Below are 19285 nucleotides of genomic sequence, written 5' to 3'. Positions count from 1 at the left end.
CCCTTTACTAACTTTAACCCTTACAGTACCACTAGGTAGGTAAGCACTCTGTCACTAAGCCAAATTCCCAGTCCCTAATCATACTCCTTTTAAAGATAAGAAAACCAAGGCAGGGGCTGGAAATATGGCCTAGTGGCAAGAGTGCTTGACTTGTATACATGAAGCCCTGGGTTCGACTCCCCAGCACCACATATATAGAAAAGGGCCAGAAGTGGCACTGTGGCTCAAGTGGCAGAGTGCTTGCCTTGAGCAAAAAGAAGCCAGGGACAGTGCTCAGGCCCTGAGTCCAAGGTCCAGGACTGGCAAAAAACAAAAATAAAAAATTCTTCCAAGAAAACCCAGGCACAGTAAAGTTGAGCAGTTTGCACAAGATCACACATCTAGGAAGTTCCCAGATAAAAAATCAGGCTGTCCCCATTTATACTTATCTCCTCCAATTTACAAACGAAGCCAAGACCCCAGATTGACCTTTTTCTCCAAATTATGCAGGATTACAGTAGGGAAAGTACAAAACGTGTTTTAAGTAATGTCTTACCAAGAAATACTAATTTGGGGGCTAGGAGCGTGGCTTAGTGGTAGAGCTTGCCTAACATGCATGAAGCCCTGGGTTCAATTCCTCAGTACCACATAAACAGAAAAAGCCCAAAGTGGTGCTGTGGCTCAAGAAGTAGATAGACCACTAGCCTTGAGCACAGAGAGGCCCAGGGATAGAGCCTAGGCCCTGAGTTCAAGTCCCAGGACTGCCAAAAAAAAAGAATATACCAATTTGGAAATAACTATTGAAGTTTTAAAAAATATATATTTAGCTATATAAGTTATTATATAAAATATTATACTAATAATGTATGTAATTATATATGATTATATAATGTATATAATTATATATAATAAATGTAAATATATTACATAATCAAACCCGGGGCTTCATGTATGCTAGGCAAACACTTTACCAAAGCCAGATTCCCAGTCCTTGAAATTCTTTGGACAAGATTTTTACAACTAATTACAATATTACATATATTGCAATATTATATATTAATATACAATATATAATATGATATATAATAGAATATATAATATTCTATAACATACAATATTGTATGTTATAATTGTAGATTATTTTTATATATTAATATGTTGCAGAACAGATATATAATATGGTAGATACATGTTATGTAATATAGAATATGAATATATGTAATACAAATATTACTCATGATATATATTATCACATTTATTAGATATATCACAAATTATATAAAGATTTATATATTTGAACATTATGCTAGAAGACAGTAAAAAAGCATTTTTAGAATCTGAGTATTATTTCACTTGTTCTAGAACCTCAGAAAAATGGTGCAGAATAACAGCAAATAAAATGAAGAACATAGAACAGCAAGAATAAAATGAGAAAAATCAGAGATGATTTTTTTTTTTTTTTTTTTTTTGGCCAGTCCTGGGCCTTGGACTCAGGGCCTGAGCACTGTCCCTGGCTTCTTCCCGCTCAAGGCTAGCACTCTGCCACTTGAGCCACAGTGCCACTTCTGGCCGTTTTCTGTATATGTGGTGCTGGGGAATCGAACCTAGGGCCTACGTGTATCTGAGGCAGGCACTCTTGCCACTAGGCTATATCCCCAGCCCCAGAGATGATTTTTAAACCTGTTTCTGTCACTTACTAAATTGTGTATATATTGATGGAATTGAAAAGTCAACAGGCAGTATCAAATAAGAATTAGAATAGTTTTAAGTACCTCTGTCAGTCTGTAATCATGATCATTTATAGCAAATCTGTTTTTTATTACTTTTGAAAAGCAGTGATAAGAATATGAATGTTAATCTCCTGTTCCTGTGGTAGAAAAAAATTAAGGGCTGTATAGGCTTTTTGAATTTCCTCCTTCTGTGTAGCAGAAGATATTAGAGCTAGAATGGACATTTTCTCCTAATCCTGGGGAGAAAGGTGTGCAATCTGTAATTTTCTTTTCTCTCTGCTTTTTCTTCTTGTCTGAGCTATTTTGTTCCATATCTGTGGGAAGAGAATAGGAAGTTATAAGGTAGCAAGATCTTGCCTAGATGAACCACATCTTAATTTCTGAGGGTTTGCTATCACTCCTTACTATGTGACACCCCCTACTTAGCTCAAAATTGTGTTGAAAAATAATAGGAGGGTACTAGGTTCTTATTTCTCTTTGTAGAAATCAATTATTGTCTCAGGTGGGTAATTTGTACTTTTTTTTTTTTTTTTTTTTGGCTAGTCCTGGGCCTTGGACTCAGGGCCTGAGCACTGTCCCTGGCTTCTTCCTGCTCAAGGCTAGCGGCTCTGCCACCTGAGCCACAGCGCCCCTGCTGGCCGTTTTACATATATATGGTGCTGGGGAATCGAACTGAGAGCTTCATGTGTAGGAGGCAAGCGCTCTTGCCAGTAGGCCATATTCCCAGCCCTAATTTGTACTTTTAAGACTTAGACAAATAAATACATTATTGCCTAGGTCCTTACATTTTAAAAATATTTTTGAAATTCTTATTTTTTTTAGTGAAACCTGTAGTTTGAACTCTGGGCCTCCGTTTGCTGAGCAGGCTCTCCACTACTGGAGCCACATCCCTAATCCTTTTGGTGCTTTAGCTTTTTGGCATAGAGTTGAGTTGTTTTTACCTGGGTTTTATCTGATACAGTGATCCTCTTACCTATGCCTCCCATGTAGCTAGGATCACAGAAGCTTGCCACCATCCTCGACTTGTTGATGGATATGGGATCATAATTAACTTTTTAACCAGGCTTACCTCCAGGTCTCTGTCTTCTGAATAGATAGGCGGACAGGCGTGAGCCACTGGGCCTGGTCCTTATTTTTGAAAAAAATTTTTTTTTTTGCCAGTCCTGAGTCTTGAACTTAGGACCTGGGCACTGTTGGTGAGCTCCTTTTGCTCAAGGCTAGCACTCTACCACTAAGCCACATTCTCAGCTCTCTTTACTTTTGAAATTCTTTTCGACAGGATTCTTACAACTAATTGCAATAGGGTAGCATGTACCTTTTACTAAATAGTCAGATAATGTGGACATTTGTTTTAGCATTTTTATTTCAAAAATGACATGTTTGGTCTTAGGTATTACATTGCATAATTAACTTAATACTCATTTATACTACTTTTTCTAATACCATTTCAATTTTGCAGCAACATATAGGAATCCTGAACTTGATCGAATAGCCACTGAGGATGATCTGGTAGAAATACAGGGCTATAAAAACAAGCTTTCTATCATTGGCGAAGTTCTATCTCGAAGACACATGAAAGTGGCATTTTTTGGCAGGTAATCATCATTGCTTCTGAGGTTAATTTTGAGACATAAGCTTTTTTATTTTTTTTTAAATCAGATGTTAGAACAAGTGATATATGCAGTAAATGCTCTCTCAGGTAATGGACAGGAAAGGGCACAGAACCATAGCTTACACCAGCTGTATTATCCCAAGGGCAAACACTTGAGATTCTATAATGTATTGTATTGCTAAGCTAGGATGATAAGTCTATCAAAATATGCCTCATAATAATTAAGAGGAATTAAAAATAAAGGGGTATTATATTAGCATTGGATGTGAAAATGTCCAGAATTCCATTGCTTGCAAAAAAAATACAACAGAAAGAGAGAAATGATGTGCTTGGAGAACCATACATGGTTGAATTTAAGGCATTAGGGAACATTGACAAGAAGAGGGAAGTAAAACAAGCTAAATTTTTTTTTTAAGGACTTCAGATATCATAGTAAGTTTTTCATTCTTAGGTGTTTTGAAAAATAACCAAAGAGGATTATAACTGGATATAGTGAGAAGAATAGATTGGATGAGACTAGAAGGTTGGACTCAGTTATAGTAATCTAGACAAGAACTTCTAAGTTTCTAGCTGTGAGCATGGAGAGTGGGGTTTATAAGAAATGCAAAAGAGGGCTAGCCTGGTGATTAGTTTGTTTCAGGAAGATGAGAAAACAGTCATGAATTATTTGAGTGCCATTCTTTGAGGTAAGTATGGAGAAAAAAAGAGTTTTGTTTTGAATAATTTAGCTATGTGTCTCTGCTACTTAGATACTCAGAATTTGATATTTCTAATTGGTTTGTTTTGTTTTTTGTTGCCAGTCCTGGGGTGTGGACTCAAGGCCTGAGCACTGTCCCTGGCTTCTTTTTGCTCAAGGCTAGCAGCGCTCTATCTCTTGAGCCACAGCGCCACTTCCGGCTTTTTTCTATATATGTGGTGCTGAGGAATCAAACCCAGGGCTTCATATATACGAGGCGAGCGCTTTACCACTAGGCCATATTCCCAGCCCCTGATACTTCTAATTGGAACTAGAATTCTAACAATGTAGAAATTCTACAATGTAGAAATCACTGGCTTATACTGGTGATTGTAACTAGATATGTTGATATACAATGTGAGGATATGCAATGAAAAGGAAATGAAGAGGAATTTCTTAAAAAATTGAGATGGCACGTAGGAAAAGCAAAATTAGTATGCTACAAACAGAAATATATTTGGTCTTTGTGTTCTTCTTTGTTATAGAACTCCTAAGCTCCAAAAACTCTTGGCATTTTTGAGTGACAAGAATAGTTTTAACATTACTTTCTTTGATATCTAAAAGTTTTTATATTTTACTTTTTTGGTAGGTAGTTCAGGTTAGCCTAAGTTAGCCTGGAACTAGAGATAATTTTGCCACTTCCAGGAAGCTTTTGTTGTTTAAAATAAGTCCCTTTTGATCAAAGTTGAATTTATGCTAATGAGATGATTTAAGATGGGGTCACTAGATAGTTTAAGGCCAAGGTTAGTCACCAGAAAAACAAGTGATTAGAAGATTAAAGGGTTGAAAAGAAACTATTGGCTGGGTGGGTGAGCTTTCCTGGGGGAGCACATGGAAGTGCTAGCAGGGGAATTATGCTGAGAGAAGTCACCCTTCTCCAAACTATACCCTGAGCATCTCCTCATTTAGCTACTCATCTATGCCCTGTATAATATTCTTCTAATAAATGTAAGTACAGAGTTTCTTTCTTTTTTTTTTTTTTTTTTTTTTTGGCCAGTCCTGGGCCTTGGACTCAGGGCCTGAGCACTGTCCCTGGCTTCTTCCCGCTCAAGGCTAGCACTCTGCCACTTGAGCCACAGCGCCGCTTCTGGCCATTTTCTGTATATGTGGTGCTGGGGAATCGAACCTAGGGCCTCGTGTATCCGAGGCAGGCACTCTTGCCACTAGGCTATATCCCCAGCCCCCAGAGTTTCTTTCTTTGAGTTCCATGACCTGTCTAACCAAGGGGGGTAAAAAAAAAAAGTGTGGATTTGTGGGAACTATAAGTTTATACTTGCTGGCTTAGCAGCACAAGTCATTATCTTGGACTTGGGAACTGGTCTTCAAAGATTAAATCCTTTACCTGTAGATCTGACCTAATGTAGTAGAATTTTACATTTCTTTCATTTTTTTTTGGCCAGTCCTGGGCCTTGGACTCAGGGCCTGAGCACTGTCCCTGGCTTCCTTTTGCTCAAGGCTAGCACTCTGCCACTTGAGTCACAGCCCCACTTCTGGCCGTTTGAATTTTAATGGTATAAATTGACTTAAAGGACACATATTTGATGTGTGCTGTAGAATTTCTTGGGAGATCCTAATTTCATGGGAGATATCTGGTCATCGGAGTGTTCTGTGGTAAGTATAAGACTAAAAGAAGAGATTAGAGGTTCACAGTCATTAATTATGGGCTTCTGACCATTAAAAGTACTGGGGCTTTTTTGTTTGAGTTGGTGCTAGAGTTACCACTTGAGCCACACTTTTGGCTTTTTGCGGGTTTAATAGGAGATAATAATAATCTCTCACCTTGGTCTGCCTAGGCTGACTTCGGACCTTGATCCTCCCACTTCAGCCTCCAGGGTAGCTAAGATTACAGGCATGAGCCAATGGTGCCTGGCTTCCTCTGGCCCTTTCTACTCTGGTTTTTCTTTTTTTGTGCTGTTCTGGGGCTTGAAATCTGGACCTGGGGTGCTGTCCCTGAGCTTCTTTTGTTCAAGGCTAGTACTCTCTATTTCTTTAGTCACAGCTTCACTTCTGGCTATTTTGGAAGTTTAATGGAGATAAAACTCTCAGGCTTTCCTTCCCAGGCTGACTTTGAATCATAATCCTCAGAACTCAGCCTCCTTGGTAGGTAGGATTACAGGTGGAAGGAAGCCACTGGCTTGCTCTAGTTAATTTTGAGGGTTTCAGGTTTTGCCCGGGTTAGCCTGGACTTCATTCCTACCACTTATACTTCCCATTGTTGCTGGGATGACCAGCATTCATCATTGTGCTCAGCCTTTTCTGTTGTAATGAGGGTATTGTGAACCTCAGCTGGTATGGAATTGTGATCCTCCTGATCCCGGTCTCACAGGTTACTCGGATGACAGATGTGCATCACTGTGCATAGCTGTTGATTGAGATGTAATATCTTAAACTTTTGGCTAGGGCTGTCCTTGAACCATGATCCTCATAGTCCTTGCCTCTCAAGTAGATATGATTATATGCATGAGTTACTAGCTCCCAGCAACTACTCTTCATAAAATTATTACTATCATTAGCTTGCATTAGTTGTTTGTTTGTTTTTTTGCCAGTCCTGGGGCTTGCACTCAGGGCCTGAGCACTGTCTCTGGCTTCTTTTTGCTCAAGGCTAGCACTCTGCCACTTGAGCCACAGCGCCACTTCTGGCCATTTTCTATATATGTGGTGCTGGGGAATTGAACCCAGGGCCTCATGTATACGAGGCAAGCACTCTACCACTAGGCCATATCCCCAGCCCTAGCTAGCATTAGTTGTACAGAGGAGAATTTAATTGTTATATTTCCACATATATTTATGATTTAGAATATATTTCAATCAGCCTTATTCCATCTGTTACTCTTTACTGTTACTCACTATAGCAAAGCTTTATGAAGTGATCAGAAGGATTAAATTTAAGGATTGTCATAGGTATCCGTGTAAGTTCTATTTTAGTGGCATTAGAAACCTGTTGAGAAAAGTACTGTGTATAACAAGTAAAAGCATAACATAAACGAAAGTATGACTCAAACTTAGAGTAAGAGGTGACACATAGACCTTAAAGATAACATGTTGCTTTTGTAGTGAAGCAAAAGGCTCTGAACAGCTTGGGTTTGGGTGAGTTGATTGGAAAGCAAATCTCTATAGGGGTATGTGAGGTGTTTTCAGTGTTACTAGAATTGTTCAGATTATTCTAATTATAAAACAAATTACTTCCAACTTAGCAAAATAAAAGCAACTGTTGTATTGTGCTCACTTAATTGTGAGAAAAGAAATCTGAGGGTAAGGCCCCGCAGAGATGACTTGTATTTGCCCGTGGTATTTCGAGCCTCATGAAGGATGAGGCCCACCAATTGAGGATTGGTGTCTTCTAGAATCTTCAGTCACATGCTGGGCTGGGGCGCTGGAAGATTAGGACTGTCAACTGGAAGCATTTGAGCAGATATCTTTATTTAGCCTGACTTTATCACAGCACAGCAGATTTATTGGAATTGAGCTTTCATTTAATGGCAGGACACCAAGTGCCTGTGATTTAGTAAGTGGGATAGAAGGTTCATTGCCTAGACTTGTTGAAGCAAGCACAACCTATCCCAGATTAAAGAAAATGGGATGGTAGATTTCATCTATCATCCTAGGAAGAGTATACAAAATTTTGACCTGTGGTTTCAAATTATTACAAGAACCAAGAAAATCAAGGATATCTTTATGGGAAAGGTAGGATTTGTTGTCTTGTAATTTTTTTCTAGTTGTCAAAAACAAAAAAAGCCTGTTGGTGAAATTTTAATGAAATTGAAATTTTGTAAATGTTAACCTATAAAACCTAGTGGTTTCTTTTTTGTATTTGTTTTTAAATTTTTCATGATATTGTGTATTCTTCAGGACAAGCAGTGGAAAAAGCTCTGTTATCAATGCAATGTTATGGGATAAAGTTCTGCCAAGTGGAATTGGCCATACAACCAATTGCTTCCTGAGCGTTGAAGGAACTGATGGAGATAAAGCCTATCTTATGACAGAAGGATCAGATGAAAAGAGGAGTGTGAAGGTAGAATATTTAATAATTAGCAGCATAATACACTTAAAATAATGCTGTTGCAATTTAAACATTTCACAAAACATGTCATGAACAAAATTAACATTTATTGTATATGTATAACTTTTAAAACCATCAGTAGTATTTACACACACACCATACACACACAAACACAAATATCTCCTAGTCAGTCTCATCCCCTCTAATATTCTTCATTGGCTTTCCATTTTCCAAAACAATTTCAACAAATTTCATGGCCAACAAAACATTTCGACCATATTCACCCTTATTCATTCCTCTACTTAGTACTTTACTCCCTCTTATTGACTCTTATTAGAAGTATATTTTTTCTCTCTCTCCTGTTTCAGACAGTTAATCAGCTGGCCCATGCTCTTCATATGGACAAAGATTTGAAAGCTGGCTGCCTTGTACATGTCTTTTGGCCAAAAGCAAAATGTGCCCTTCTGAGAGATGACCTGGTTTTAGTAGACAGGTAAGTTTATGTTGGGATCTGTTTTCTCTGGACTTAAGCATATTTAATACAATAATGATACCGACTTCAGTATATAGCATAAAAAAGTTTAAGACATTTAATTGCTGCTTTGCTCTCACTTGAGGTTGTAATGAACATCTGCTTTTAAATAGTTGCTTAGTCTGATTTGGTTATAATATATTTTTTTAGAAGATAACTGCTTGCTTTGGTTTCTTTAACAAAATGTGGTAGTTTGTAAAATTTTGTAACTTAGTAGTGATTGTAATTGAGATAGTTAGGAATTAGAAACTGTATACTTAAAAAATATTTTTGGTGGTTCTGGGATCAGGCTCAGGATTTTGGCAAATGATATGGAATACTGTCATTAAATTGTATCCTCAGACTTGGTCAGATACCTTTAAGTAGGTATTTCTTCTAAACAGTAATGACCTGAGATGACCTTGCGCAAAGCAAGTGTGTTAGAAAATTTCTATAGTTTTTTGGTGTTCAAGAGTTAAGGAGGGGGCTGGGGATATGGCCTAGTGGCAAGAGTGCCTGTCTCATATACATGAGGCCCTGGGTTCGATTCCCCAGCACCACATATACAGAAAATGGCCAGAAGTGGTGCTGTGGCTCAAGTGGCAGAGTGCTAGCCTTGAGCAAAAAGAAGCCAGGGACAGTGCTCAGGCCCTGAGTCCAAGCCCCAGGACTGGCCAAAAAAAAAAAAAAAAGGGTTAAGGAGGAAGTGGAGCTGTGGCTCAAGTGGTAGAGTATTAGCCTTGAGCCATAAAAGCTCAGGGCCAAGTGCCCAGGCCCTGAGTTCAAACCCCAGGGGTGACACCAAAAAATAAAAAATTGCTGCACTTATTGGGCTGGGAATGCGGCTTAGTGGTAGAGTGCTTGCTAGCATTCATGAAGCCCGGGGTTCAATTCCTCAGCACCACATAAACAGAAAAAGCTGGAAGTGGCGCTGTGGCTCAAGTGGTGGAGTGCTAGCCTTGAGCAAAAAGAAGCCAGGGACAGTGCTCAGAGCCTGAGTCCAAGCCCCAGGACTGGCACAAAAAAAAAAAAAAGGAGTTAAGGAATGCTTTTGGATTTTTTTGGCAGAGGGGTCATTCAGCATTTATGAAGTATTTGAGCTTTTAAAATTTATTTTGTGGTATTTGGAAATTAACTTACGGCCTGTGCATGCTAGGCAAGCACTTCTATCTCCAGTTCCTCTGATGTGGTTTAAAATCACCCACTGTATGTGTTTATGCATATCAGTTGAATATTTTCATTAATTAAAAGAAGCAATGATTTTCAAGATTTAGGTAAGTTCTTACTTTTATCAAATATCAGTTTTCTGTGGGAACTATTTGCTTTTGATGATGGGCATTCCTTTCAACAAGAAGGGTGTTTCAAGTGATCATACAGAATAATTCAGGCAAGAAAGAGGGTAACTTGTGAAATACAAATATAGTATTAGCCAATTTTACTTTTTTTTTTGCAACCAGATTATATCTACAACCTCACCTGTGAAAACTGATAATTTTTAAATCCTTGCTATTTCCATGGTATTTTCTAAAACTACCAGAGGCTTTAATCATCATTATTTTTATTTTGTTTATTATATAAATATTTAAGTCTCTGAGCTTTACTGGATATGGTTGGTTGCACTCTTTTTTTCCCCAGTATTGGGGACTCAACTCAGGACCTCACATTTATTTGCTAGTTTGTTGACTCAACCACTTGAGCTGTGCCTCCAGCCCTGCTCTTTCTGGTAATTGGAGATGGAGTCTCACAGACTTTTCTGCCTGTGCTGGCTTTGAATCTTAGTTTCTTGATATTAGCCTCTTGAGTAGTTAGGATTACAGGCATAAGCCACCTATGGTTAAATGTGTCCACCCCCTTTTTATTGTCTATTAGCTTAATTTTATTTTTCAGTACTTATTTTCCAGTCTTTCAAAATATAAAGATTAAAAAGATTGAAGAATTGATCATGTTACTTGCTTTGTCAAAATTTCCTAGGTATTATTATAAATGATTTAAACTTGAATCTTTAGGTTCCAAATGATTGGAAGTATTTTTTTAAATCTATAACACAATTAAAAATATAATTGTTATCTCACTTTGATTAGTCCAGGCACAGATGTCACTACAGAGCTGGATAGCTGGATTGATAAATTTTGCCTAGATGCTGATGTCTTCGTTTTGGTTGCAAACTCTGAATCAACACTAATGAACACGGTAGGATTTAATCATGTTACTGTCTTTGGTAGGAAATCAAATAGTGTCCATTTTCATCCTGAAAACATGAGGGGAATCCAAATCATGAATTATAATCAAGAGAGAATGAAGGCATTGTGTTTCCATAGGACTAGAATGGCTATTTTTGGTTTTCTGTAGAGTTTTTCAAAGGAGACTCTAGCACTGTAGTGTTTGTGTGAGTTCAAAGTATGAGCTGAACTTGCATTCGCTTCCGATTATCTTAGAGGGAATGAGCGCCAAAATTGTTAGGCTGTTTATTTATGTCTCTTTATCTCTGCCATCTATCAGACAAAGCTTTTTCTTTTCTCAGTTTTGTTAACCTTTTGCATCTTTACATGAGTGTACTATAGGTTTCAGCTTGTCTGTATTACATTCTAAGTTTCTATCAAACTTAAAATCTTTATTCCAAATAAACTTTATAGTGTAAAACTGCAACATGATTTTAAAATTTGTTACTCTTCAAAAGCATGTAAGTAGGCTGGGGACATGGCTCAAATGTAGTGTTTGCTAGAAGTGAGAGCCCCTGAGTTCAATCTTCAGTACAACAACAACAAAGGAAATTAAAACAAAAATGGACATGTATTTGTTTGAACACTATTGTTACCTAGAGGTGTTACCATTATTACCCAGAGGTGTTACCAGTATACCAGACCTTTCTTTGGTGATTGTACTATTAGTATCACAAAAACCAAACTACTATCATAACATTATGGTATAATACCTAGATTATTGGGGTGCTGGATGTTGGAAGAACAAACTTTTTGTAGAACTGCCCTTTACTTTTTCATTCAAGGTTGGTGTTCTGCTACTTGATCCTCAGCTCTACTTCCAGTCTGTTGGTGGTTAATTAGAGATAAGAGGCTCATGGACTTTCCTTCTCAGGCTAGCTCTGAACTGTGATCCTCATATCTCAGCCTCCTGAGTAGTTAGGATTTCAGGTGTGAGCCATCAGCGCCCCAAAAGAACAAACTTCTCATACAACATTCTGATTTTGGTGTCTACTTGTGCTATTCTCTCTTCTCTTTAATGTTCTATTTAAGTATCTTAAAATTGTAATTTACTTAGGTATTTATTTGTTTTAGCTGGTTGTTTTTGTGTATTAGTGTTTGAAATCTAGGACACACACACAGACAGGCACTGTACTACTAAGCCATGTCCTCAGCCCTTTTTTACACTACTTATTCTGAGATAGGAACTTGACTTTTTCCTGGACAACTGTCCTTCTGTTTTATGTTGCTTATTTCAGCAGACATGACAGGTTGTGTGCCATGGGTACTAGGCTTAATTAATTGTTTTTAACGGTTCATCATAATTTTTTTTAAGTAACTGATCAAAAGAGAACAGATAAATTCAAGAGTGTTGCTAGCTCCTAATTTATACAGAGATTACACATCTCCTGCTTGGCCCCTTACTGTTGCCCTGTACAGGTACAAAGGCTACAAAAAGGAAGCAATATTAACAAATACGAATAACTTTTTTGCTTTTGTACACATGATTTGTAAGCTAAGTTTGAGCCATTCACAAGATAATTCTCAATTTTTCCTTAAACAATAAGTCCAATGCTTAATTCTTAAAAAGGTTTTAATAGTAAGGTGCCAGTGGCTCAAGCCTCTAATCCTACCTACTTAGGTGGCTAAGATCTGAGGACTGGAGTTCCAGGCCACCCTCAGCAGGAAAATCCATGAGACTGTTACTCATTAAACCATCAAAAAGAAGGGAAGTGGAGCTGTGGCTCAAGTGGTAGAATGCTAGCTTTAAGCTAGGCTTTGAGTTCAAGCTCTAGGACTACCCCAAAAATTAAAATAAAGAATTTCAAGTAACATTTTGAGAGCATGTACTATTTATTTAATAATTACTTTTATGTCCTACATGTAGTAAAGATAAATGATAGTTACATTTCAAAAAAGATTTATGGCTGAGGCAGGGAAAATCATTAGTTTTATCTTCTTATAAAGTTTCTATCTTCAAAAGGTGTAATGCTTGTAGAGTACCTTAGGATCCTTTATTTATAGATACTAACCACTGATTCAGATTTATAAATTAAAGTTTCAATTATAAATATGTAATATCTTTAAGAAGGGATTCTTGGTGTTTTTCAGGAGAAACATTTTTTTCACAAGGTGAACGAGAGGCTTTCAAAGCCTAATATTTTCATTCTGAATAACCGTTGGGATGCGTCTGCATCAGAGCCAGAATATATGGAAGATGTAAGTTAATTTTTTCCTTGAAGTTATGTACATTGTTATGTGAAAATCATTAAGTTAAGATGATTGAGAGATTTCCTAAAACTTCCTACATTTATTAAATATATGGGAACTGTTGCTGTAATTTCATGATAAGTAAAGTTTATTATAGCCTCTGGTTGTTTTCTGTAATTAGTTTTGTTAAAATTATTAAAATGTCTTTATTCTTTTAGGTACGCAGACAACATATGGAAAGATGCCTGCATTTCTTAGTGGAGGAACTCAAAGTCGTTAGTCCTTCAGAAGCACGGAATCGTATCTTCTTTGTTTCAGCAAAGGAAGTTCTTAGTGCTAGAAAACACAAAGTACAAGGAATGCCAGAAGGTGGTATGTATTCATTATATATAGGCTTTCTTTTATTTTAATTTCAGTATTCATTTTTTGACAGTATTGGCATTTAAACTCAGGGTGTCACAATTGCTATCCATGGTCTATCGATTGGCATTTAAACTCAGGGCCTCACAATTGCTCTATGCTCTTATCACTTAAGCAATTCCCTTAGCCTTAGATTTTTTTTGTGTGTGTGTGTGCCATTGCTGGACCTGGAGCTTGTACTCAGGGCCTGGGTGCTCTCCTTGAGTTTTTGTGCTCAAGGCTTGTGCTCTACTATTTGAGCCACAGCTCTACTTCTTTTTGGGTAGGTAAGTGGTGATAAGAGCCTCACAGACTTTTCTGCCTAGAATAGCTTCAGAATGTGATCCTTAGATTTATTTCAGTCTTTTGAGTAGCTACGATTACAGGCATGAGCCAGCAGTGCCTGGCTTTAGATTTTATTTTTTCAATAGAAGCATATCTTAGAAGTATATCTACTAAAAATCTTACCTTGATGTATACATTTGTGTTTCCTTCACTTTTCTACAGTATCAGCAACTCATGTTTGACCAAGGCTGAAAATATTAAATGGAAAATTTTAAAATGAAACGATTTATTTATGCTGGTACTAGGGCATGAACTCAGGGCCTTGTATTCTTCCTTAGCTTTTTTGCTTAAGGGACAGTGCTCTACCACTTGAACCACAGCTTCACTTCTGGATTTTGGTGATTAATTGGAGATGAGACTCCTTCATATTTATCTACCCAGGGATGGCTTTGAACCCCAATCCTCACATCTTAGCTTTCTGAGTAGCTAGGATAACAGATGTGAGCCGTCTGGGCCTAGCTTAAATAACACATAAATTTTAAGTCACACTGTTCTAAGTAGCAAGATGAACTGTGTAGCCATCCCAAGTGATGTTAATCATCCTGTTTTTAATGTATACATATGACACTCCATCATCTTGCTTATTGGATCAGCTGCACAGTGGTTGTAGTGCTGTGCTGAAGTACTTATTTTACTTAATTCTCTAAGGAGTAAGAGTAATTACTAATTTTTGCAATTCAGATATTCCAAAAGAATTCATAAAATATTTCCTTTAAGTGAATAGGTAAAATGTTTGGCTTAATGAGGAAAAAGAAATCATATGCTGAAGTAATAAAAAAGTGTGAAATTGTGAGGAAAAAAATTTGTGCTGGTTTAGTCATCACACTTCTGACTTCAAAAATATGGCCACTGTGCATGATAAACCCATTATTAAGATGGAAAAGGCATTTTAATTTATGTGTTGGTAAACCATAGTGCATGGAGGGTTTAGTACTGTCTGCAGTTTTAGACATGCATGAGAGCCTTGGGACATATTTCTCATGGATAAGGGAAGATTTCTATACTAGATTTTAAAATATTTTCCATATATTACAGGTGGGGCACTTGCTGAAGGATTTCAGGCGAGATTACAAGAGTTTCAGAATTTTGAACAAATTTTTGAGGTAGGAATTTTGCCAATGTATTGTCTAATACAAAATTCTAGCATTGGTTGGATTGTAATCTTCATTTTTTTTGTCAATAACCTCTGCTGTTATTAAGTGTAGTTACTGACACAGCAAGTGAGACAAGGAAGGTTTGAAGAAAGGAAGCTCCCGCAATTGGATGATCTGTAAGAGTTGAGAATTAAAGATTGTAATTTCTTCATTCTTTTTTCTTATACATTTATATTTAAGTGAGAAATGCTTCTAGTATGGCTTGGGTTGTGCAGTGAATGATAATTCTTTGTATTCAGTAATTTGGAGCAAGCACAAACAAATGTAATTGATCAATGGAACATATAATTGAGCAAAACGAAGATCATTTTTATACTGTTACTATTCATAGAAATAAGTAGAGCATATTTACTATCATTTGACTAAATGTTATTACATTTTTAAACTGTATTACCACTTGTTAAATCCCCTCCTTTTATATAAAATATTCTGAAGAAATGAATAACTACAAAAAGAATTAAGGCACAGCTCCAGTACAATAGGAATCTATTAGGAAACTAAGTGTGTGAATGAGTGATGTGTTTGCAACATTGATGAAGGAACAAAATTGATCTTGTAATATAGTACAGTTAAGGCATGAAATTTTCAGTGACATAAACTCTGTAGTTGTTAATCTTCTAAACTCTCACATAGCTTAATTTAATCTAGTTCTGCATAGATTCCAGATTTCCTTCCCACTTGTGAATGAACATAAAGACTTAAGAATTAGATTCTTTTGTTTTCTTTTTTGCCAGTCCTGGGGCTCGAACTCAGGGCCTGAGCACTGTCCCTGGCTTCTTGCTCAAGGCTAGCACTCTTTCACTTGAGCCACAGTGCCACTTCCGGCTTTTTCTATATATGTGGTGATGAGGAATCGAACCCAGGGCTTCATGTATACGAGGCAAGCACTTTTACCATGAGGCCGTATTCCCAGCCCAAGACTTAAGAATTAGAAAAACATCTATTCCTTCCTATAAATAGTAATGTTCTTAAATAGAAGGAGTATGAATGTTAAATATACTTGGCTAAATATGTTAATTTAAGTATTTTCTTACTTTTCCCACGTCTCTAAACTAGTGAGAGAAGGAAGACTTTTAGGCAGGTAAAACAAAATGTTTATGAAGGAAAACATGCTCAGCTGCCTTTACTTATTTGAGAATCTGAGGATAGCAGTAGATGTCCTTTAAAGTCAACCTCTATGTTACCTGAACTCCAGTTTCTCAGAACTGGTTTACTTTCTCCTCCTTTTTACAGTCACAAGAGAGTTGAATGATAATATCTTTAATTACTTTATCCTTGTGAAGGGTGTGTAGACAGAGCATCCTTGTCTTTTCTATTTAGTGAACTTTATGTATATATGTTTTGTTGATGTTTACTATTGCTTTTTTCTACCAAATTATAGACTGTTTTGTACATTTATACTTTCTTCCTATGAGTGCATGATACACCTTTTGTTTTCCAAGAATATCTTCTAGGAGATATGGGAAGCAGGAGAATAAAGATTTACTGTGGGGCATTGGTTCTCAAAATTGGCTGATGAGAATTACAGGAGGTACTTGGGAGAAAATGTAGGTGGACCTTTGCAGAGATGCTGATCCAATTAGAGAGAGGTTGGCCAAGGAATCTGTTTGTATTCAAAGCTTATCAAGTGTTTGTAGTAATCAGGAGGACTTAAGAACTATTCTTTTAAGATGTTTTCTGGCCTGTCTGTAATACTTTTTGTGATCATAGGAATCAAAACCAGGGCCTTGTATATGCTAGTCAAGCACACTACCACTGAGCTACATCCCAACTCCTTAAAAATGTTTTTGGAAAAAATTTGGTAGTTCATTTTTTATTGTAGTTAATTTGAGCATTTAAAACTATATATGGAAATATTGTTTATTACCAATAACTTTTATACGACAGTCATGAACAGTATCAATTCAGAGCGAAACTTTTTGTTTAAGTCTGAGTAAGTAAGTCTGTAATCTTAATTATCTCAGCTTTCCCATGCAAAAAGCAGGACTGTATTTGAATAACAAAAGCAACGAGGGTTAGAAATTTCTCAGGCAGTGGAGTTCCTCCTGTCTAGCAAGCAAAAGGCCTGGAGTTCAAACCCCAGTACTACACAAAAGAAAATAATTTGTGTAGAAATGAATTATTGGCTAGGGAAGGTGATTCACACTCATAGTCCCAGCTACTTGGGAGGCAGAGATTGGGAGGGTCATAGTTCATGATAGATCAGCCCTGGAAAAAAGTATGAGACCCCCCATCTCAACAAATAAGCCTGGGCTGGGAATATGGTTTAGCGGTAGAGTGCTTGCCTTGCATGCATGAAGCCCTGGGTTCAATTCCTCAGTACCACATAAACAGAAAAAGCTGGAAGTGACGCTGTGGCTCTAGTGGTAGAGTGCTAGCCTTGAGCAAAGAGAAGCCAGGGACAGTGCTCAGGCCCTGAGTCCCAAGCCCCAAGACTGGCAAAAAAACAAAACAAACAAATCAACAAATAAACCAAGTCTGGTAGTTCATGTCTATTTACTGGCAGGCAAATATTTTTTTTTTAAAGGCATGAGGCCAGAGACTGAAGACATACTATGCAAAAAATAAAGCAAAATGAGGATTAGGAGTGTTGCTGTAATGGAGCACCTGACTAGCAAGTTCAGGGGCCTGAATCTATACTGGAAGGCCTTTGTATCTCAGTTTTTATAATTTAGCATCTAAAAGATCTTGTGGGAGGAAGACCTTAGTTGTTTGCTTGCTTGTTTTCAGTTTATATTTCCTGCTTCCAAATACTGCGTCTTATGCCCTTTTGACATTTATTAATTTCAGTTTTCCCCCAAAGGACTTTGATTCCTTTTGATCTTAAAAGAGGGTTGATGGTCTGTCTTGAGTAGCTGCTTCTGAGCCAAAAGTGGATTCCTAGCCGTAAAGGAACCAGAAAGTTAGTTCCTTATCTTATTTCAGGAAATTCAGTTACCAAGAAATTCAGTTGATGAAAGTCATGATCCAAACTGAAAATGTCAAGCTATTCTTTAAAAAAATTTTTAAAATGTTATTGTAAAGGTAATATACAGAGGGATTACAGTTACAGAAGTCAGGTAATGAGTACATTTCGTTTTGCTAGTTCATTTTGATAAGTATGTTATATGATCTTATTCACATAGCTATTGAGCCCTTGTGATCCTCTCCTAAAAATATCCTGAGGACCAATGGAATAGAAGACCCAGAAATGAACCCACAGACCTATAGCCACCTAATATTTGATAAGGGAGCCAAAACACATGGTAGAAGAAAGCCTCTTCAACAAATAGTGCTGGCAGAATTGGCTATACATGTGAAAAAAACTGAAGTTAGATCCTTATATGTCACCTTGTACCAGAACCAACTCCAAATGGATCAAAGACTTCAATGTAAGACCAGATATCCTGAAAATACTACAGGAAGGGATAAAGGAAACGCTAGGACTCCTAGGCACAGGCTGAAACTTCCTAAATAAAGATCCAGAACCACAACAAATCAAAGAAAGACTAGATAAGTGGTATTGCATCAAACAAGAATTTCTGCATGGAAAATGTCATAGCTAGCAAGATAAATAAGAAGCTCACAGAATGCAAAATCTTATTAGCAACACATCAGACGAGGGCCTTATATCTAAAATACACTCAGAGTTAAAAAATTAAACCTCCACCAGAGTGGTACTGTGGCTCAGGTGGTAGCGTGCTAGCTTTGGGCAGAAGAATCTCAGGGACAGTGCTCAGGCTTTGAGTTCAAGCCCCAGAGCCAGCAAAAAGAAAAAAGAAAAGAAAAAATAAATTTCCCCAAAACACATCCTCAAAGAAACAGGTTAGGGCTGGAGATATGGCCTAGTGGCAAGAATGCTTGCCTTGTATACATGAGGCCCTGGGTTCAATTCCCCAGCACCACATAAACAGAAAATGGCCAGAAGTGGCATTGTGGCTCAATTGGCAGAGTGCTAGCCTTGAGAAAAAAAAAGAAAAAAGAAACAGGTTATTATTTTATGTGTAAGGTTTAGTCCGGGATCCAGGTTGTTAGTTTCTGTCACCAGATGATGAATGAGGAGTTTCCTTAGTTTCTCACTTCCTATGCAAAATCACCTTGAGATACACACAGGGAAAGCATTTTAAGGTGTCTCCCAATAGGGAGAATCTCACAAGGAGAAGTTTTAGCAAAGATTTAGTTTAGTATGACAGGATAAAGTTCGGAGAAATAGGGGAAAAAAAAGAGAAATGTTTTCTCTTCCCCATGCAAGAAATGTGAATTAAGGTCTACTATGTTTAAATGTCTTATGTCCTTTAATTGTGTGCACTGCCCCCACCCCCCATTCCTACCTTTATCAGACTTACTAGTGATTTTAATTACTTTATTCCTTTCAAACTCTAGCCTCAGCCCTTGATTAATATATCACAGTTGATAAGTATTATTATTAGA

General features: G+C 37.3%; 1 protein-coding gene across 2 annotated transcripts in view; it reads left to right on the top strand.

The window, feature by feature from the left end:
• Mfn1 (mitofusin 1) overlaps window positions 1-19285 on the top strand; it is a 49135-nt gene that overhangs the window by 1668 nt on the left and 28182 nt on the right. For both annotated transcript variants that reach the window (XM_048347073.1, XM_048347074.1), the window contains exons 3-9: window positions 3169-3304; window positions 7907-8069; window positions 8426-8550; window positions 10650-10758; window positions 12879-12986; window positions 13196-13349; window positions 14757-14824. In XM_048347073.1, coding sequence (XP_048203030.1) covers window positions 3169-3304; window positions 7907-8069; window positions 8426-8550; window positions 10650-10758; window positions 12879-12986; window positions 13196-13349; window positions 14757-14824 — 863 coding nt within the window. The remainder of the gene's footprint in view (window positions 1-3168; window positions 3305-7906; window positions 8070-8425; window positions 8551-10649; window positions 10759-12878; window positions 12987-13195; window positions 13350-14756; window positions 14825-19285) is intronic.

The sequence above is a fragment of the Perognathus longimembris genome, chromosome 5, assembly GCF_023159225.1.
Source record: "Perognathus longimembris pacificus isolate PPM17 chromosome 5, ASM2315922v1, whole genome shotgun sequence".
NCBI classification, from domain to species: domain Eukaryota; kingdom Metazoa; phylum Chordata; class Mammalia; order Rodentia; family Heteromyidae; genus Perognathus; species Perognathus longimembris.
Note: the sequence above shows the minus strand (reverse complement) of the source record. Positions and strands in the feature narration are given on the sequence as shown.